Source organism: Schistocerca nitens, chromosome 4 (genome assembly GCF_023898315.1).
Source record: "Schistocerca nitens isolate TAMUIC-IGC-003100 chromosome 4, iqSchNite1.1, whole genome shotgun sequence".
Taxonomy (NCBI): domain Eukaryota; kingdom Metazoa; phylum Arthropoda; class Insecta; order Orthoptera; family Acrididae; genus Schistocerca; species Schistocerca nitens.
The window spans coordinates 28,295,203-28,318,524 of NC_064617.1; the positions used below are offsets into that span (position 1 = coordinate 28,295,203).

General features: G+C 42.7%; 1 protein-coding gene across 1 annotated transcript in view; it reads right to left on the reverse strand.

The window, feature by feature from the left end:
- The window catches only part of LOC126251399 (collagen alpha-1(III) chain-like), a 409,906-nt gene that overhangs the window by 86,077 nt on the left and 300,507 nt on the right, over positions 1-23,322 (reverse strand). Inside the window, exons 8-9 of the mRNA XM_049951802.1 lie at positions 10,981-11,069; positions 1,156-1,305 (exon numbers count right to left, since the gene is read on the reverse strand). Of these exons, the coding sequence (XP_049807759.1) occupies positions 1,156-1,305; positions 10,981-11,069 (239 nt within the window). The remainder of the gene's footprint in view (positions 1-1,155; positions 1,306-10,980; positions 11,070-23,322) is intronic.

The window sequence follows — 23,322 nt, forward strand, 5'->3', positions numbered from 1 at the left end:
TTGAAAAATATCGAGATCGCCCGTGTCCGCCCCCGGCAGCTGAGTGGTCAGCGCGACAGAATGTCAATCCTAAGGGCCCGTGTTCGATTCCCGGCTGGGTGGGAGATTTTCTCCACTTAGGGACTGGGTGTTGTGTTGTCCTAATCATCATCATTTCATCCGCATCGACGCGCAAGTCGCCGAAGTGGGTGTCGGATCGAAAGACTTGAGCCCGGCGAACGGTCTACCCGACGGGAGGCCCTAGTCCCCCGACATTTACATTTTATCATCGCCCGTGCCTGCCGTCCCATGTGCCAATCGGTCCTTTAACTACTACCTTGAGGACATGGCTGCTTTAAACTTACAGGAATTTCCAAAATACCCACCTTTACTCATTCGTGGTGCAGCATAGCGCACGCCATTTTATTTACGTGGAGCCGAGAGCCGCAATATTTATTCGTCTGCTAACTGTCTGTATGTCATATCGGTATTTCTGTCCTTACGTGAACACAATAATTTCATGTCTTGCATGTTCAAAGACTTGTCTGTCATAGGTTTGTACTCGTATTGCAGTGTGGTACGTATTTCTCTAAAAAATTATGAAATTTGGTTTGTGCTCTAAAAATACGCTTCTGAATGTGTTCACATTTGTAATGTAATGTGTTATTAATTTAGCAAGTCATTTGATTGAGCCACACCCGAAACATGTAATGAAAATTATGGTATTCCCTCAACATCTAATGATTATTTTCGTGATCTATCAGCCTTTTTAGAATAACAATAATAGTAATAGTCATTAAAATGGTGGCACGTCTCACTCACGTCCTTCAGTCGTACTGAGAAAACTGCAATCTATTAATGAGTCCACGCTGAGTTAAAATGCCATACATAACCTCACTGGCACTGCCAGGAAAGAACACTCATCATACAGTAGATTAATATAATATACATTAACTGTAGTGTACCTGATGTTGACAATATGCCACCGAAACGCTTTGTGCGGATAAATATCAGGAAAACGTGAATGACGCAATTGAAATTATTCCATAAATTCGAAATACAGTTGCTTGCCTCAAAGCAGTTCCCTAAACGTGTACAAAATGAAGCATCCTCAGTATTTTCTGGTACGTTTACCTACACAAGGTCAGCTCGCGAGACGAGCGCGGCGGCGCCTACCTGGTGTCCGGCGGCGCCGGGCGCGCCTGCAGGGCCCGGGTCGCCCTTGGGACCTGCGGGGCCGGGCTCGCCCTGGCCTCCAGCCGCTCCAGGCAGCCCCGGCTCGCCCTTCTCCCCCACGGCTCCCGGGGGGCCGGCCGTCGCCAGCGCCTGGACAGAAGCACGTCGTTACGCGCCGGCAAACGCTTTCAGCGCCGCCCGCAGCACTTACCTGGAGTCGTGCCCAACTGGTGCGTGGCCGCAGCCTAGGCTGGAGCGCCGTACCAATTGTCACGTCTGGACAGCGAGACCCACCTTTTATTAACCAATTATGTCCCACCGTCCTCATCTTCTTCATAGAAAGGAAAACTAGAGGTTATCGTAATGAAATTTTAAGCTATCTACCGGTGCTTGTTGAAAATACACTACTGGACATTAAAATTGCAACACCAAGAGGAAATGCAGATGATAAACGGGTATTTATTGGGCAAATATATTATACTAGAACTGACATGTGATTACATTTTCACGCAATTTGGATGAATAGATCCTGAGAAATCAGTACCCCTGGGCATTGAGTCAAACAGAGCTTGGATGGCGTGTACAGGTAGAGCCGCCCAAGCAGCTTCAACGCGATACCACAGTTCATCAAGAGTAGTGACTGGCGTATTGTGACGACGCAGTTGCTCGGCCACCATTGACCAGACGTTTTCAATTCGTAAGAGATCTGGAGAATGTGCTGGCCAGGGCAGCAGTCGAACATATTCTGTATCCAGAAAGGACCCTACATGACGTGCAACATGCGGTCGTGCATTATCATGCTGAAATGTAGGGTTTCGCAGGGATCGAATGAAGGGTAGAGCCACGGGTCGTAACACATCTGATATGTAACGTCCACTGTTCAAAGTGCCATCAATGCGAACAAGAGGTGACCGACACGTGTAACCAATGGCACCCTATACCATCATGCCGGCTGATACGCCAGTATGACGATGACGAATACACGCTTCCAATGTGCGTTTACCCCGATGTCACCAAACACGGATGCGACCATCATGACGCTGTAAACAGAACCTGGATTCATCAGAAGAATGACGTTTTGCCATTCCTGCACCCAGGCTCGTCTTTGAGTACACCATCGCAGGTGCTACTGTCTGTGATGCAGCTTCAACGGTAACCGCGGCCATGGTCTCCGAGCTGATAGTGCTTGCTGCTGCAAACGTCGTCGAACTGTTCGTGCAGATGGTTGTTGTCTTCCAAACGTCCCCATCTGTTGACTCGGGGATCGAGACGTGACTGCACGATCCGTTACAGCCGTGCGGATAAGATGCCTGTCATCTCGACTGCTAGTGATACGAGGCCGTTGGAATCCAGCACGGCGTTCCGTGTTAACCTCCTGAACCCACCGATTCCATATTCTAATAACAGTCAATGGATCTCGACCAACGCGAGCAGCAATGTCGCCATACGATAAACCGCAATCGCGATAGGCTACAATCCGACCTTTATCAAAGTCGGAAACGTGATGGTACGCATTTCTCCTCCTTACACGATGTTTCACAACAACGTTTCACGACGCAACGCCGGTCAAATGCTGTTTGTGTATGAGAAATCAGTTGGAAATTTTCCTAATTTCAGCACGTTGTAGGTTTCGCCACCGGCGCCAGCCTTGTGTGAATGCTCTGAAAAGCTAATCATTTGCACATCACAGCATCTTCTTCCTGTCGGTTAAATTTCGCGTCTCTAGCACGTCATCTTCGTGGTGTAGCAATTTTAATAGCCAGTAGTGTATAATGAAAGTAAAAAATGCCCACCTTCCATGAACACAGATTTTCTTTTATTTAATCCCCAAACATGTTTCACTAGAGTTATGGGATCCACCGTGGTCACTGCACTACCACTGTGGGAATATTTGCATAGCTGTGAAGTGTGCGTTATGCAGACAACGCTTTGTAAAGTTCTACTGACTGAAAACAAACAGGGTGGCGGCCTCAGGACCCTTGCCATGTCTCTAGAACCCTTGGACCCGTCACTTAAAACCACTCTGAGACCTCATAGCGGGTATTACGTGCATGTTTTAAGTGCAGAAGTACGGTAACTTTGAACCTCTGGATCTCGGAAAAAACATAATGATATGGAGAAAAGTGTCGATGGTCCTCGAGAATATCATATGTAGAATATATGATAAGAATTTCGACGCTATGCCATGAGTAGAAATCATAGAATTGCCTATCACTGCAACTTGTACTTGAACAAATGGTGCTTTTATAAGCCGCCTGAGGTCCACCCTATAACACAGCCAGTGCAAAAGAACACACCGAGTTGTTTAATATTCCTCAGCTGGAGGAAGTATGTAATATTTAAATTTTGGCACTATGCTGCAGAATAGCTATAGTAATGCCCGTTCGTCCGATAGATATAAGTATGGTCACCAGGGCAAGGACTATGCAGATCAGTTGACCCCTTATCCATGTGATCGATACAATCCGAGATACGACCCCCTGAAAAATCGTATTTTCGCACTCGGTTTTTTGGGAAATAGTGGTATCGTGTATTGTCGTGCACTGAGAGATTCCGACATCTTACCAGTATTCGATCCCGCGACCTTACAGCCTCCAGATCGTATTTCACCAGTAGAAAACCATCACATCCATCAACTCCCAAAGTTTATACCGCCATCACGGGAACACTTGATACAGCACAGTACGAAGACATCGGCAATCCCACCTAATTTATTGACTATAACTTGCAACGTCTGACGATGATTCATCATTGCAAATATTTTGAAAATAATTTCTGTACCAACTGTGATCTTTTTCATTATGTTCTGACTGCAACTTAGCCACACAGTATATTTATGCCCTGACGATATTTCGCTTCCACGCTCCATTTGGGATTAGGAGTGATACGAACATTTCGCAAACATAATACTACAAATTTGAATTTTTCTGCGTTCCCCTGAGACGAATTAGCTTTGGAACAACTAAGAGTGAAGTACAGAGTCCTTGACGTATACACATGGAAATAAAATATATTGTCATAAGTGCAGAACAAAGTGTTCTTGTTTAATAAGTTCTTCAGCATACATGAGATCTTAAATAGAAATAAAAGTTTATTTTATGCCTGCAAATGGCCAGGATTCGCTTTATTTATTTCTTTGAGAATTTGACTGAACTCAGACGTATCACTCCAAATCGTTCATTCTCAGTGTCGTGTGCCGAAAGCCTGACAAGAGTCTCTTTTTGTACGAAATAAATTGCAAACAGTTTTGTACCGTACTCATTCACGCCTACACCTACTTATCACTTCCGAAAATCCTAACCAAACAGCTTTTCTTTGTTCTTTGTATACAGCAAAGCTTCTCAGACTGCGTACTGCGAAACATCGAATGTTCGATATTTTAAGAACAGTATCAGTTAAGTGAAGAGACAAAACTGTAATCTAAAATGTCTTTTAAAAAAGCAACAGTGATAAATTCCGAGCATCAAGAGAAAAAGCAGTATGCAAAACGATGGACACGTATAGAAGGAAAAGAGAGACAGCCTTTCAAACACATTTCTTCTTTTCAGTGAACACATAGTGCGTAGTGGGGCGATCACTCAGTTGTAGAAATAATTCAAAAGCCAAGATCGCGTAAATTCTACGAGGTATTTACTGGATAACCAGTTTCAACACACTAAAGGTGCCATCATCGGATCTGAATGTAGATTAACATTTATATCAAAATGTTTATAAATGTCAAGCTACATTAAGATCCATCGATGGCACCTTTAGTGTGTTCTTCTCCAGTCACTGAAAAGGTAAAGAACAAGGAAGAATTAAACGTAATAATATGAAAACAAGGCCATAGAATACACTCGTAATCCATTTTGTATCGTAAGAACAATGAATCAGGAAGTAACAAACATAAAACAAAAGTGGAGGTGAAATTGATGTATTTACAGGACGTGTAAGCACTTTTAGATGGCTGGAAAACTTCATTTCTCCTTACCACAACAATTACTGGTACTACTATTACAGCAATAAAATTTATAACAGCAATAATAAAAGATTCAACACAGCAGTGAAACGAGAAATGTTCTACGCAAGCGAGTGCCTAACATTCAACAATAAAATAGACAAAGTAGAGTACACAGTATAGTTACAAAGAAAAGTTTAAGTCCAATAGGAACCACAGAAGGCTTTGAAATAAGAGTCATAATACAACACATCAGAACACAAAAAAGACAAACGATATTGAAAGTAAGACAAGTTTTTGATATATGACGAGAGTGAACGGCAATGGGCTAATGAAAGTACACATCACGTGCATCTGGTATAGAAATTCATAGCGAAATGGACCTCAGAAGTTCAAACAGATACAATATTGCAGTTTATAAAAGAAATGGCAAAAGGAATGAAAGGTTTTAGAAGGAATGTATTAAAATTAGAAGTATTGCAAGGTACAAGCACTAAGGGAACAGGTGTGAATTGCTCTGTAGAAATAAAAAAGAGACGCAAAGAAGAAAGAATGCAAGAACTTTGGAACAAAAGGAAAATAAGGGACGAGAAGGGATGCAGATTTTCGCATCGTCCCTAGTTGGCCACAATGAAAAAAAAAAAAAAAAAAAAAAAAAACTACATCAAAAGCCGAAGTAGCTGAGGTGAAATACATTACCTCAACGTATGACCTGCTGTTCCATTCCCCCTTGAAAGCATGAAAAATTCAACACAACATAGTTAAGGACTATTAGCATACCAAAAGTAGCGTGAGAAGCTATAAATGTTTGAAATAATTTGCTGCAACATATAAGTAAATTGTCAGCAAACATTTACAACTGTGTGAATAGAAATTGTAATTTAATCCAGAAAATGGTGATGCAGATAATATGTTTAACACGCAATGATGCAGTAATTCATATACATTTTTCATTTCAATTAACACACTTCATCCTGTAACAAAGAACAACATGGTAATCATTCCGAAGGCGCAGTTCATCAAATGACGTAACGAAGCCTGGTTTGAAGTACTAAACGTACAAGTAAATTACTGCGTACTTGAAACAAGAAGTAATGAAGATTATGTGATGTTTATTGAACTGATCTTGCACATATTCCCATATTATCGTCGAAACTAGACGTCTGCGTTTCTTCACGTGTTCCCATTGCTTGTGAGACAGTAACTTTTTTTATTGTGAAATGCAGTTGAGAAAATCATAATGCACTGGTGTTCAAAATTAAAGAAATAAGCCGCTATTTCTCTGCCCTGTGCTTAATTCACGATATAATCATACAAACCTTCCAACAGATGTCCGTACTATCCTGTTCTGCTCGGAAAATGACATTCTAGTCAACGGACAACCACGCCAACTATGACATCAGGAGATACCCATCAAATGGAATAGTGTTTGCCGGGTAGTCCCACCTCCACAATTTCTGTGTGGACGCAGTCACAGAGAGTGCAGTATGGCCTAGAGACGACGCCTACCACACTCTCTGCGGTGGAATTTAATAGGAAGGATGGAAGCAGGAAAGTCGCTAACTCATGTGGCCCAATGGCTGAACCTAGTCGTTCTGTAAAAACGGAGAAACACGTCGGATGTGGAGACAGTTTTCAGAGACCGAAACTGTATCAGAAGACCGGAGCAGGGCGGACCACGTGTGACATCAGAGAGAGAGGACCGTTATTTGGCTGTAAGTGGGTGACATTACCACTCAGTGCAGCGCAGCAACCGGCATCTGTCCTCGCACCATCCACTGGCCGCGTTATATCGAGGCAGGCGGTGCACGGAAGGCTTCAACATAGTGGCCTTCACTCTCGGAGACCTGCTGTGTGTGTGTGTTCGCAAAAGGGAACGTGTAGAGTGGAGTCGTCAACATGCCACCTTCTGTGAGCGTGGGGTTGATCATTCTGCGCAACAGATTAATCTGAGATGTACCCTCCACCCTGTGGCTCCTGCAAGATGCAATTTCCAACCCCCCCCCCCCACACACACACACACACTACTACAGAAATGAGACAGACGCTCCTAACGTTCTAAAGAGAAATGCCTGAAAAACTTTGAGCAATAAATATCTTCTGGAGTCTTCCGCTGTAAGAAAATGACACAAAATTCACAAAATTTCTTACCTAACTAGTGGGATACTTGGGTACTAGAGTAGTGCTAGTTAGTGTATGAAAAACATGAAACTAATAAAAATTATTATTTATTTTGCAAAAATTCTGAGAAATCACACTGGCACTTTTAATTATGAATTGAACAAGTTATATCCTGGTTCTTTTCGGAATGTGAAGTTACCTCTCAAGGGTAGGATTCGCAAATGAAATTTCTATACAAAGTTTAATATTGTTATTGACTTGGCAGAATGGCTGAGAGCTGCACCTACTCAACTTGAATAATAATCCTTTAGAATGTTGCTAGGTACGGTCGAGGCTGTCGCGTGTGAAATGCAGTGAAGTGTACTGTTGTGGAGGAAATATGGGGCTCGCAATAGCTGTAGCGCACAATACTGTAAGCCGCGATGACTGCTGTCTGCGCTGCTCGCAGCTGACAAATAAGCTAAATCTCGTTCTATCTGGATTGACCTTCGCCAATCAAACTCTCCCTACACCTTGATGAAGTCAAGCATTCCTAACTATTGGCGTGGTACACCGGTCAGATAACCAGTCCACCGCGATGCCACTCAAAAATTCGCTCGCAGGTGTTTAACTACAACTCTGTCCTTTCACACCACACAATAAGTGTGTCGGCCAACACAGTGAACAACGCTTAATCGCAAGGACTCAATATAGAGTCGCGCTAGGATTCGCTCTCGACAGAGGTGGTCTCCCAGTGAAGTACTGAGGAGAGGTTTGTTCCTCGCTCCAAGAGCGACAGCGGAATGGCGCCTCTCCACGCCAGACGTGGAGGGGTATATCTTTCGGTCTCTTCCATTACTCCTTCAGCTCAAGGCGTCAGAAATATCGTCTGCCAATCAGCATTGCTCTTCTAAAACGGGAGAATGACGTTTCGTTTAAGGCGACCAATCCGGAAAACCGTAGCATTGGCGTTTGGCGTTTGCTGTCTCCCAGTGAAAATCTCTGAAACTGCGTGCTATGTGTAAATAATGCGTAGGCTGGCCGCTCCCACACAATGTAGCGGAATTTGCTTTTAAGCCACACACGGGGTCATTCCTCCTTTCCCTCGGGCGAACGCTGTCCGCTTCACGGGCGGCCACAGGCCGACATAGATAGCTCCCTGTGAAAACCTCTGAAGTGACCGGCACCCTGGCGTGAGGTGTTTGCCTCTCCCGAACTAAAAGCTTCTGTGACCGCCGTGTCTGGAATGTATGTGTGTACGCCAGCCTCGAGTATTTCAATCTCGGTGCGCATTGGCGAATTATAAGTTATTTTCATATCGTTTACATGAATTCATACAACATTTACTTTATCTTATCGTGTTCGGGTTCGAATGAAGCGTCTTCGTGTGCGGAATATGATTGAGAGGGCGGAATATGTAAGCAATGAAGGTCAGGAGACCACGACGTCTTACAACCTGGACAGTCAAAGAGTGGGCTAATGTTCTTTCCAGAGTTGAGTCCCGATTTGTTCTAGACAGTGCTTCTTGATGCATTCGAATCTGAAGGGAATATGGAACACGATTTCGAGAACCGATATTGAGGAGCATCGCTAATGGTGTGGGTAGTGATTATGTTACTCACTCGAACATTTCTTCATGAAATTGTACGGGTGAATGGGATAGGCTTAACTGCTGTCAGGTATCGTGACGAGGTACAGCACGTACGGTTCTTGGTAGGTTCTGTGTGCCCAGACTTCGTACTGATGGACGATAATACTCGACCTGGTGGAGGACGAATGGTTGACGTTTTCTGGGAGACGGAAGATACTGCTCGCATGGCGTGGACTGCTCGCTCTCCCGATTTGAATCACATAGAGCATGTCTGGTAAGCATTAGGGACACGGGTTGCATCACATCAGCATTCACCAACCACTCTCCAAGACTTGCGTGCAACTCCGCAGGAACAATGGGTCTTATTGCCTCGATATTGATGACTGTATCCACAGCACGTTCCGTCGTTGTCAGGCCTATATTGTTGCCATTGATGGTCACATCTCACATTGAGCACATTAACCTGCTGTTGGAATGTGTGTTAAGATAATCAGTTAAGTTTGGAAAAACGAAGAATATTTTCGTCTACTATTATGCATGTTGTTCACGTTCTGTATTCTTTACATTGCTTCTACTTTGCTATCACCTTTTTATACTGTTTTGGGGAAAAACAAACGCAACCTTGAAAAATTTCCTTTTTTTGCTTTAACTTTGAACACCAATGTTGTTCAGAGACCAAGTAGTTTCGGCTCTACCTCAGACATTACGAGGAAGAAAAAATCAGTTTTAAAAGCTATTACATCACAAATTCTTCAAGAAAAAGTATAACACAGAAGCAGTTTTTTCTTAATATAGCTTCTAATCCACTAGAGTTTCCATGTACATATCTTAATAAGCAGACATCCCAATGGAAGAACAGTTAGTATGTTTTCTAGCTCACCTATTCCAAACATGTGCGTTACACTCGTATGTTTTATTTCAAGCATTTCATGTCTCATTTCATACTGAAATACCATACGACAACTTGAATCACATAATTAAATCTCGTAAATTTTTAAATGAATGCTAAATTATTACACGAAAGGTATAATTTTATTAAGCAGCTGTTCTAAAGGTAAGTCTTCGAGAAATGTAACAGAGCGTACACACATGCCACTACGAGTCGTAGACACGATGATACCAGGAACCCGTCTACTATGTGCGACAGTTCACAGACTATTTACAGTGACACTAGTCCTATATGAAATTAAAAAAAAAAAAAAAAAAAAAAAAAAAAAGTTGTTCGGCCGTAAGCGAAAAGTTACGAAACGCGAAACTTAATGGAAGCCAGGGATGAGTACATTCATGTGTGTTTCATTTCTTAACGAAATACCTCTGTACTACATTTTGTTCATATGTTAAGCAAGAAAAATATTACTTACATATCTCTTGAAAATCATTTATACGATTATAACTGAAAAGGAAACATTACTTAACGTTCTATCCTACCTATAGCTTCCACTGAGTGGCTGAAATATTGGCAAGTGAAAGCATTGTAAATGTATTAAGAAGCACACATTGTACACCAAGATTAATCATCTCCTAAGACTACAAACGGAAAGTTAACTGAATTAATCTGCCACTTTTATTGTATTACCATGTGTTTCAGTTTAAACCGTCAGCGCAAGAACGCTTCAAAGTATTTTTAGAACTCTAAAATACGATTCATCCTTCAAGCTTTTATTTGTGTTTGTATGAAGTACGAGCACGTTGCCCAGTAAAAGACTGGGAAAAATAATCTACATTATTTTCGTTAGGTTGAGCTCCTATGGTCTGCTAAAAGTCATTATCACATACAACACCAAAAAGCCACTAAGGGACTCTATTTTGTTGCTATAGTTCGACTATTTTGTCATCATCTGGCAGACTTTAAAGCTTAAAATGATATGGTGTGGAATAATGCGCATGTGGTTTATACCATTTTAAGCTTAGAGGTTCACCAGACAATAAATAACTTTAGAGACGGTTTTTGGTGGTATGTATAAATATTCTGTAAACGGTTCATCATGACTTTCAGTCAGTTCAAGTGACGAAGATTTAGAAACCAGAAAACTAGGTAAAACTAATTGTTTTATCAAATTTTTTCTGTGGGAACTGACAGTCTGTGGCAAAAAAACAGTTTGTCATGCATTTTGAGAAAACATGTGTAGATTTGGGAGCGACAGTTGTAGCCGCAGAGTGATTGGTGGAGATAACAGCAGCAGCAGCAAGCGCTTACCTTGAGTGCCTCTGGGTCCACTGTTCCAGGAGAACCGGGGCTTCCAGGCGGTCCAGGACTTCCAGGCGATCCATCTCTTCCAGGCTCGCCTGCAACAGCGTAGCGCGTACTGTAATGGGGCTCGTATCAATCACGCTTGTGCAGTCAAAAGTACAGACAAATTGTATCACAAGGAGCGATCAAAAAGTTCGAAGGCTGTTTAGTGCAAAACCGATATGCCAATTAAGCGAATCCGCCCTGAGCCCTGAGGCAATCATTCCACCAACACACCATGTTGATGATAACCGTTTGGTAACACACCGCGTCCTGCTGCGTGAAGAAATCTGTAGCTGCCCGTAGCACAAAGTCGTCCGACAGGAACTGTCACACCTTCAGGGTCTTTTTTAAGGGTCGGAACGCGAGAGATAATTGCAGGGCGAGAAATCGGAACTATAGGGCGGTTGCTTGAATGTCTCCCACTTTAGTCTGCGTAAATTCGTCGTTACGACATTTGCGATATGCGGACTTGCCTCACCATGAATCAGCACCACCCCTTGTCGCAAATGGTTTTTGACGGACGTGCTGCCCCATAGACAGACAGTCTTCATTCGGCGATGGTTGTTTAGCGGTCTTTGACTCTCGGCAGCCAAGAAAATAATAACAATTAGCTGGTCGTGTTTTGATGCATTTGGTAACAACACCGCCATGATTGACACCCCCGCATTTACAACACGCACGTCTTGAAGACGCGAGCGCCATACCACTCGCTTGCCTACATAGTGCTTGTATACCCGCAGCTGAGACCCAGCGGTGCGCTCTTAGACGGAAACGTTTTGATCGTTCTGCAGTTCAGTGTGGCGTGAACTTAATATATCTTCTATTTTAATATGCTGTAAGTCTCAGTACATTCAATTCTTATTTTCATTTTTTATGCGGAGCGAACATGTGCCGCCACATCCTGGCGTGCTGGGTCGTGACCTGACCGCTGTTACCTCAGGGCGCACGCTGCAAGATGCAACCTCTGCTTTTCGACTGTTAACAATAACTTTTGTTAATGATGGAAGCAGAAGAAAGGAATTAAAATTTGTGACACCGCCGGGACTCTAACCCAGGTCTTCTGGCTAACTAGGCAGAAATGGTAGTCATTACACCACTGCAGCACGACGGTCATCATACAGCAGGCCGTGGCAAGAATTTTAATTCCTGTCTTCTGCTTCCTTCATTATCGCAGATAAAGATGAGACCTAAAAGTCTCAGGGAAAACTTTTGTTAATCTTTTGTTCGTTGTAAAATGAGTGAAGGAAGTGACTTTCAGTAGTCAGTAGTAATATTACACTGCTGAAAATATAGGCTACTACTATATCAACAAGATACACACATCACTCCCCGAACCTTGGCTTTGTATACTGTATCACAGACTGTTCAGAGATGTCACTAAACCCGCCCAAAAATGTAAACAACCACGCATGAGCAGCGCCTATTAGACGGAAGGGGTCCGATAGCCGATCAGTTCCAGTCAGTCCACGAGAAAGGAGGCAAACGGCTCGTGTTATCTGTAGTTCAACCATGCCTGTACCGTCAATACCACGGTTCGATTGCGTCCGCAGCGTTACTTTGTGCCAGGAAGGACTCTCAACAAGGGAAGTGTCCAGCAGTCTCGGAGTGAACCAAAGCGACGTTGTTCGGACATAGGGGAGATACAGAGAGACAAAAACTGTCGATGACATGCCTCGCACTGGCGGTGTGGTGTACCTCTGGGTGGGAATGCAGTTGGTGGTGTGTGAGGAGTGCCGGTTGATTGGTGGGCTCTGCCCCCTCGCGCCCGCCAGCTGCTGCGGGCCTCCGGCTGTGCAAAGGGGCAACTTTATGGCCATCCGACCGTTGATTAGTGACACCGCAATTCATCGGCTCGCATGGACTGCGGCTTCACGTTGCTGGTAGCCTGGTTCGTCTGCTTCAGCCTGGACAGATCTGCCGGATCCGCCACCCGACTGTTTGTTTATAAATTACCATCTGAAGGCACCTCTTAAGTCCATGCAGCGCCGACACCTTATATGAGTATTAAGAGTGGCTTGGTTTGACTGCAGTAAGTACGAATGTATATATGTATGTATTAAACCGGGGACCTGGAAACCCGCGGAGAGCCTCCGTCCCGCAGAAGCTCTTAGTGGTTCACAGCCCCACAACACCCCACTGCCGCCCCACACCGAACCCAGGGTTACTGTGCGGTTCGGCCCCCAGTGGAACCCTCCGAGAACGTCTCAGACCTGACAGTTGTAACCCCAGATGTGTGCGCGGTAGAATAATTGTGCTGTATGCGTACGTAAAACGGTGTTTGCGCAGCAATCGCCGACAAAGTATAACTGAGGCGGAATAAGGGGAAGCAGCCCGCATTCGCCTAGGCAGATGGAAAATCGCCTCAGAAAACATCCACAGGCTGGACGGCACACCAGACCTCGACACTAACCCGCCGGAAGCCGGCACGCCTACCTGCCTGGGAAACAGCGCGTTAGCCGGGCAGGCTTGACTACAGTGGTCTGAAAGGAGTGGCCTCGTAGTCATATTTCTTCAAACTGTGGCCTTAACATTTAAATTGCAAATCTCGGCTGAATTTATATGTAGCTGGTTCCTTTTCTTGTTATTATTATTATTAAATGCATGTTGTACTTCTCAAAATCTGGCCGTAAATTGTAGTACACTACTGGCCATTAAAATTGCTGCACCACGAAGGTGACGTGCTACAGACGTGAAATTCAACCGACAGGAAGACGATGCTGTGATATGCAAATGATTAGCTTTTCAGAACATTCGCACAACGTTGGCACCGGTGGCGACACGTACAACGTGCTGACATGACGAAAGTTTCCAACTGATTTCTCATACACAAACAGCAGTTGACCGGCGTTGCCTGGAGAAACGTTGTTGTGACGCCTCGTATAATGAGGATAAATGCGTACCATCACGTTTCCGACTTTCATAAAGGTCGCATTGTAGCCTATCGCGATTGCGGTTTATCGTATCGCTACACCGCTGCTCGCGTTGAGATCCAATGACCGTTAGCAGAATATGGAATCGGTGTGTTCAGGAGGGTAATACGGAACGCCGTGCTTGATCCCAACGGCCTCGTATCACTAGCACTCGAGAGGAAAGGCATCTTACCCGCATGGCTGTAACGTATCGTGCAGCCACGTCTCGATCCCTGAGTCAACAGATGTGGACGTTTGCAAGACAACAACCAGCTGCACAATCAGTTCGACGACGTTTCCAGCAGCATGGACTATCAGCTCGGAGATCATGACTGCGGTTACCCTTGACGCCGCATCACAGACAGGAGCGCCTGTGATAGTGTACTCAACGACGAACCTGGGTACACGAATGGCAAAACGTCATTTTTTCGGATGAATCCAGGTTCTGTTTACAGCATCATGATGGTCGCATCCGTGTTTGGCGACATCGCGGTGACCGGACATTGGAAGTGTGTATTCGTCATCGACATACCGGCGTATCACCCGGCGTGATGGTATGGGGTGCCATTGGTCACACGTCTCGGTCACCTCTTGTTCGCATTGACGGCACTTTTAATCGTGGTCGTTACATTTCAGATGTGTTACGACCCGTCGCTTTACCCTTCATTTGAACCCTGTGGAACCCTACATTTCAGTAGGATAAAGCACGACCGCATGTTGCAGGTCCTGTGCGGGCCTTTCTGGATACAGAAAATGTTGACTGCAGCCCAGGCCAGCACATTCTCCAGATCTCTCACCGATTGAAAACGTCTGGTCAATGGTGGCCGAGCAACTGGCTCGTCACAATACGCCAGTCACTACTCTTAATGAACTGTGGTATAGTGTTGAAGCCGCATGTGCAGCTGTACCTGTACACGCCATCCGTTTGACTCAATGCCCAGGCGTATCAAGGCCGTTATTAGTCAGAGGTGGTTGTTCTGGGTAGTGATTTCTCAGGATCTATGCACCCAAATTGCGTGAAAATGTAATCACATGTCAGTTCTAGTATAATATATCTGTCCAATGAGTACCCGTTTATCATCTGCATTCTTCTTGGTGTAGCAATTTTGATGGCCAATAGTGTATTTATGTTTTTGATTTTCAGTTAAATTTTAACATATCTGTAAATTTTTATTTGCATGAAATAATAACCAGTTGATTTGTATACCTGGTCCTTCCCGTTTTCCTTAAGTCCCGATTGTCTAAGCAATTGAGGTTATCCAATCGACTTCGACAGGACAAATGTACAGTATTACGATTTCAGACTTCCGGATGCGTGTATCAATGCAGCAATGCAGAAAGAACTTATTTCGAATGACATTAACTTTCATTGTCGGGTGTCATTATTCTGTTGTTCAGAAAGGTTGTTGGATTCGACCTAATTCATCACGCAAGAGCAGAAATAATTAGTGTGGTGTACACAATTTCAGAGATTGCGGAATCGCTGGCCGTCTGCTTAAGCCACGAAGGAGGAGAAAATTCTTTTGAGTTCATCTTTGAACTTTTATCCATTGTGGATGTGGAGCACTGCGACTGTGGTGTGAAAAGGTTTTCAGAAATTACTGCAACCAGTCGCCTTTTATGTAGATGTATTTTATTTAACCATGACCGGTTTCGAGCTGCCTAGCAACTCATCATCAGATGGTATATACATTTAGTGCTTTTTTGTACCCATTGTGTGGGTGGTTGAGTATCTGTGGAGATAAATCTTTCTGCAGGTATATATATCTCTTTTAGGACGTATTTTTGAAACCATTATGTCTTGTTTTTCACAATTTCACAAGTTAAAACTTTCACTAGATGTATATTACTTTTATGAGGCACTGTTGGAAACATATATCTTGTTTTTCGTAAACATCGCTGAACACACTTAGCCACAGATACGAATACAGGCGTATCTGTGGCTAAGTGTGTTCAGCGATGTTTACGAAAAACAAGATATATGTTTCCAACAGTGCCTCATAAAAGTAATATACATCTAGTGAAAGTTTTAACTTGTGAAATTGTGAAAAACAAGACATAATGGTTTCAAAAATACGTCCTAAAAGAGATATATATACCTGCAGAAAGATTTATCTCCACAGATACTCAACCACCCACACAATGGGTACAAAAAAGCACTAAATGTATATACCATCTGATGATGAGTTGCTAGGCAGCTCGAAACCGGTCATGGTTAAATAAAATACATCTACATAAAAGGCGACTGGTTGCAGTAATTTCTGAAAACCTTTTCATCTTTGAACTTCAAAAAGTACTGGCAGTAGAAGTAAATTACACGCAGTGACGTGTCTGCTACACAAGAAGGAACTACATGCAGATTAAAGATTTCCTTTATTTACTAGCAAAACCTAGTTACTATATTAGGAGCGAACTTCCAGCTGAAATTAACTGGACAACTGAGATATATGTTTGAGTATTAAAATAGGAACGATGTAAATTATCTTCTCTTCTTAATCTTTATTTTCACTAATATATTAATACAAAAAAATTTCGGAACTCACAATAAAAAAGTTAATGGCATACAATATTACAACTTTGTCAAATAGAAAGTGTCAAATTTTGTAAAATCTTCACTGCTGTGAAAGTAATTTTTCCACTGAAATAAAAATAAGCAGCTGGAGCACAGTAAGTACACAATCTAAAAACACTACGGACTACAGTTCCGCAATGCCCTTCACCCTTTCGGTGAAGTCGGGCACATATTTCCAAAACTTGTTTCGATGGTTTGAATGATTCCGGAAAGATTGGCAATGACGGATCGTAAGTACCGTACAATATATCCCATTACTGACACTTCAGAAACACGGACGCAGATTCAGTCTATGGCTATTCGCAACTGCCGGACCACATATGGTCGGGATCTATATTTTCATTTCCAGAATAGAGGCTCCATGCGACCGGCGTCAATATATATTTCAGTCGCTTAAATCCTTTCTGAGCCTATCGTTATAGTACGTAAAACAAAGCTTCGGTTCTTACTGTAGCTTCGATCTAAACTGACAGGACTTGTTCTATACGGCTGACGATGAAAGCTGGCAAAGCTGGGTATTACGTCAATGTTGTTCCGTAACGAGCTGAGTGGGTGGCGATCCACGTTCAGCGGTGTCTGGGAAGCAGCGTGCAATTAACACCGATGGCAGCGCGTGACCTTTCTGGGCAGTCTCCCATTATAGCCAGCTCGCCAGCCGTAATATAGCTGTTAATGGCTCCTAATGCTTGATGTGCTGCATCGTTAACTCCAGTAACCTATAGTATTCGCAACGGAGCCGCACAAATTCCGAGACCATTTCAGTTTGCCAACATTTCAGGGCTACAATCGGAAAGAAAATCAATACCTCACATGTATCACAGTAGTCAACACAGACAAACTTGTTTGTTGTATCTTACGTTAGAATTAGTACCGTAGCTTACGGACTAGAAGACCCTACGAACTATGAGACGCACCTTAAGTTTTAAATAATTTTTTAAAGTCACGTTTTTACCACTTTTATTACTAGAATTCAAAGCCAGGATAAAAGAAAATGTATAAAACCAATCTTTCTTTTAAAATCCCTGAAAATCTTCATCTGATTCTTCTTCTTCTTCTTCTTCGTCGTTGTCATCGTTGTCCCCTTCATATATAAGATGCTATTCAGTGCTATCGAGAGCGGTACTTTTGCCGCACATCTTGAAAGATTTAACAATAATGCCTTCTCTCAGTCTACAAGTGTTTTATCCACTGACACAATTGTTTCATTGTAAGTCGTTTTAAAGCGTTGATGGGTTTCATCTACCATCCATTTGTTCCATTCCTCTCTCATATACACTTTAAATGGTTTATTTATCGAGACATCAAGAGGTTGCAATTGTGAAGTGAGTCCACCCGGAATAACAGCAATCTGTATTTCCCTGTCTCATTTTCTTTTTCACAGAACTTTTCAAATGACTACCAACTTGATTTAGCTTCAATGAAGCACATTTTCTTCTCTCCCACACTCTGTTAATCCATAATTTCATACCAGTCTCGTCTCCGTACGTTAGCAACGCCACCTGGCGGTATTTTGGAAAGTTTTGGCATTCATTGCTTTTCAAAATGATAATTGGATTAAATTTAATACCGTCAGCTTACTGTATTTTTTCATTTCCACTTGTTTTTAAAGTTACAGTTTTAGCATCTCGGCACATCAAATGTCAGAGGAGTTTCGTCCATATTCGCTGTTTGGCTTAGCTCCACAATGGTTTTCGATCGATGCTGATTTCCTCTTCATATTCTTGTGGCATTTTCTGTGATATTTTGGTTTTGGTTCGCATGCTAAGTACATGGCGCTTAATAAACCTGCACCGCCACCTTTAAAGTCTGAAGTTCTATTGTAGCGATAGCTTACCAGCATGTATATGTATCATTTTCGTATTAATTCCGATGCTATTTTCACGGTGTCTTTGAATCTATTTTAGTACGTCACTTCTAGCTTTGGCAATTTTGCATCAGTCCTCTGTTTAAACATTCAGTCTTCCTCATTTCTTTCCGTTCTTCTTGACTCTACCGCCAATTGAGAATAGTTTGTGGTTTTCCTTGTAGGAGTGTCAAAATGCTGCTCAGCTACTGTTTTTATTTTCTTCTGCAGATGTTATTACTTTCAATCTATAGCCAGCATATATTTATATGTTTTTCCAATACGAAACTAGCTACTAACAAAAATATTGTACTGTTACCGATAACACAAATCACTGGCATCGTAGACTGTAATGACGCACCGTAGGGTAGACAGTTTCCTGGGTTTGTGGTGATGGGGTAGGAGGGAAAGAGCGTTAGTTGTTGTTGTTGTTGTTGTGGTCTTCAGTCCAGAGACTGGTTTGATGCAGATCTCCATGCTACTCTATCCTGTGCAAGCTTCTTCATCTCCCAGTACCTACTGCTACCTACATCCTTCTGAATCTGTTTAGTGTATTCATCTCTTGGACTCCCTCTACGATTTTTCCCCTCCACACTGCCCACAAATACTAAATTGGTGATCCCTTGATGCCTCAGAATATGCCCTATCAACCGATTCCTTCTTCTAGTCAAGTTGTGCCACAAATTTCTCTTCTCTCCAATTCTATTCAATACCTCCTCATTAGTTATGTAATCTTCCCATCTAATCTTCAGCATTCTTCTGTAGCACCACATTTCGAAAGCTTCTATTCTCTTCTTGTCCAAACTATTTACCGTCCATGTTTCACTTCCATACATGGCTACACTCCATACAAATAATTTCAGAAACGACTTGCTGACACTTAAATCTATACTCGATGTTAACAAATTTCTCTTCTTCAGAAATGCTTTCCTTGCCATTGCCAGTCTACATTTTATATCCTCTCTACATCGACCATCATCAGTTATTTTGCTCCCCAAATAGCAATACACATTTGCTCCTCATTACCTAATCTAATTCCCCCAGCATCACCCGATTTAATTCGACTACATTCCATTATCCTCGTTTTGCTTTTGTAGATGTTCATCTTATATCCTCCTTTCAAGTCACTGTCCATTCCGTTCAACTGCTCTTCCAAGTCCTTTGCTGTCTCTGGCAGAATTACAATGTCATCGGCGAACCTCAAAGTTTTTATTTCTTCTCCATGGATTTTAATACCTACTCCGAACTTTTGTTTCCTTTATTTCTTGCTCAATATACAGATTGAATAACATCGGTGATAGGCTACAACCCTGTCTCACTCCCTTCCTAACCACTGCTTCCCTTTCATGTCCCTCGACTCTTATAACTGCCATCTGGTTTCTGTACAAATTGTAAATAACCTTTCGCTCCCTGTATTTTACCCCTGCCACCTTCAGAATTTGAAAGAGAGCATTCCAGTCAACATTGTCGAAAGCTTTCGCTAAGTCTACAAATGCTAGAAACGTAGGTTTGCCTTTCCTTAATCTTTTCCCTAAGATAAGTCGTACAGTCAGTATTGCCTCACGTGTTCCAACATTTCTACGGAACCCAAAGTGATTTTATCCGAGGTCGGCTTCTACCAGTTTTCCTATTCGTCTGTAAGGAATTCATGTTAGTATTTTGCAGCCGTGACTAATTAAACTGATAGTTCGGTAATTTTCACATCTTCCAACACCTGCTTTCTTTGGGACTGGAATTATTATGTTCTTCTTGCAGCCTGAGGGTATTTCGCTTGTCTCATACATCTTTCTCACCAGATGGTAGAGTTTTGTCAGGACTGGCTCTCCCAAGGCTGTCAGTAGTTCTAATGGAACTGTCTCCGGGGCCTTGTTTCGACTTCGGTCTTTCAGTGCTCTGTCAAACTCCTCAACTTCATCTACAATCTATTCCAGTTCTATCATAGTGTCCTTAAGAACATCGCCCTTGTATAGACCCCCTATATATTCCTTCCACCTTTCTGTTTTCCGTTCTTTGCTTAGAACTGGGTTTCCATCTTAGCTCTTGATATTCATGCAAGTTATTCATCCAAGTGGTTCTCTTTTCTCCAAAGGTCTCTCTAATTTTCCTGTAGGCAGTATCTCCCCCCATGAACCATGGACCTTGCCGTTGGTGGGGAGGCTTGCGTGCCTCAGCGATACAGATGGCCGTACCGTAGGTGCAACCACAACGGAGCGGTATCTGTTGAGAGGCCGGACAAACATGTGGTTCCTGAAGAGGGGCAGCAGCCTTTTCAGTAGTTGCAGGGGCAACAGTCTGGACGATTGACTGATCTGGCCCTGTAACAATAACCAAAACGGCCTTGCTGTTGTGGTACTGCGAACGGCTGAAAGCAAGGGGAAACTACAGCCGTATTTTTTCCCGAGGACATGCAGCTTTACTGTATGATTAAATGATGATGGCGTCCTCTTGGGTAAAATATTCCGGAAGTAAAATAGTCCCCCATTCGGATATCCGGGCGGGGACTACTCAGGAGGACGTCGTTATCAGGAGAAAGAAAACTGGCGTTCTACGGATCGGAGCGTGGAATGTCAGATCCCTTAATCGGGCAGGTAGGAGAGAAAATTTAAAAAGGGAAATGGATAGGTTAAAGTTAGATCTAGTGGGAATTAGTGAAGTTCGGTGGCAGGAGGAACAAAAAGGTATCAGATAGATTATATAATGGTAAGACAGAGATTTAGGGGCAGATGTGGATTCTGACCACAATCTATTGGTTATGAACTGCAGGTTGAAACTGAAGAAACTGCAAAAAGGTGGGAATTTAAGGAGATGGGACCTGGATAAACTGAAAGTACCAGAGATTGTAGAGAGTTTCAGGGAGAGCATAAGGGAACAATTGACAGGAATGGGGGAAAGAAATACAGTAGAAGAAGAATGGGTAGCTCTGAGGGATGGAGTAGTGAAGGCAGCAGACGATCAAGTAGGTAAAAAGACGAGGGCTAATAGAAATCCTTGGGTAACAGAAGAAATATTGAATTTAGTCGATGAAAGGAGAAAATATAAAAATGCAGTAAATGAAGCAGGCAAAAAGGAATACAAACGTCTCAAAAATGATATCGACAGGAAGTGCAAAATGGCTAAGCAGGGATGGCTAGAGGACAAATGTAAGGATGTAGAGGCTTGTCTCACTAGGGGTAAGATAGATACTGCCTACAGGAAAATTAAAGAGACCTTTGGAGAGAAGAGAACCACTTGTATGAATATCAAGAGCTCAGATGGCAACCCAGTTCTAAGCAAAGAAGGGAAGGCAGAAAGGTAGAAGGAGTATATAGAGGGTCTATTCAAGGGCAATGTACTTGAGGACAATATTATGGAAATGGAAGAGGATGTAGATGAAGACGAAATGGGAGATAAGATACTGCGTGAAGAGTTTGACAGAGCACTGAAAGACCTGAGTCGAAACAAGGCCCCGGGAGTACACAACATTCCATTAGAACTACTGATGGCCTTGGGAGAGCCAGTCATGACAAAACTCTACCATCTGGTGAGCAAGATGTATGAGACAGGCGAAATACCCACAGACTTCAAGAAGAATATAATAATTCCAATCCCAAAGAAAGCAGGTGTTGACAGATGTGAAAATTACCGAACTATCAGTTTAATAAGTCACAGCTGCAAAATACTAACGCGAATTCTTTACAGACGAATGGAAAAACTGGTAGAAGCGGACCTCGGGGAAGATCAGTTTGGATTCCGTAGAAATGTTGGAACACGTGAGGCAATACTAACCTTACGACTTATCTTAGAAGAAAGATTAAGAAAAGGAAAACCTACGTTTATAGCATTTGTAGACTCACAGAAAGCTTTTGACAATGTTGACTGGAATACTCTCTTTCAAATTCTAAATGTGGCAGGGGTAAAATACAGGGAGCGAAAGGCTATTTACAATTTGTACAGAAACCAGATGGCAGTTATAAGAGTCGAGGGGCATGAAAGGGAAGCAGTGGTTGGGAAAGGAGTGAGACAGGATTGTAGCCTCTCCCCGATGTTATTCAATCTGTATATTGAGCAAGCAGTAAAGCAAACAAAAGAAAAGTTCGGACTAGGTATTAAAATTCATGGAGAAGAAGTAAAAACTTTCAGGTTCGCTGATGACATTGTAATTCTGTCAGAGACAGCAAAGGACTTGGAAGAGCTGTTGAACGGAATGGACAGTGTCTTAAAAGGAGGATATAAGATGAACATCAACAAAAGTAAAACGAGGATAATGGAATGTAATCAAATTAAATCGGGTGATGCTGAGGGAATTAGATTAGGAAATGAGACACTTAAAGTAGTAAAGTTTTGCTATTTAGGGAGTAAAATAACTGATGATGGTCGAAGTAGAGAGGATATAAAATGTAGACTGGCAATGGCAAGGAAATCGTTTCTGAAGAAGAGAAATTTGTTAACATCGAGTATAGGTTTAAGTGTCAGGAAGTCGTTTCTGAAAGTATTTGTATGGAGTGTAGCCACGTATGGAAGTGAAACATGGACGATAACTAGTTTGGACAAGAAGAGAATAGAAGCTTTCGAAATGTGGTGCTACAGAAGAATGCTGAAGTTAAGGTGGGTAGATCACGTAACTAATGAGGAGGTATTGAATAGGATTGAGGAGAAGAGAAGTTTGTGGCACAACTTGACTGGAAGAAGAGATCGGTTTGTATGACATGTTTTGAGGCATCAGGGAATCACAAATTTAGCATTGGAGGGCAGCGTGGAGGGTAAACATCGTAGAGGGAGACCAAGAGATGAATACACTAAGCAGATTCAGAAGGATGTAGGTTGCAGTAAGTACTGGGAGATGAAGAAGCTTGCACAGGATAGAGTAGCATGGAGAGCTGCATCAAACCAGTCTCAGGACTGAAGACCACAACAACAACAGTATCTATCTTACCCCTAGTAAGATAAGCCTCTACATCCTTACATTTGTCCTCTAGCCATCCCTGATTCGCCATTTTGCACTT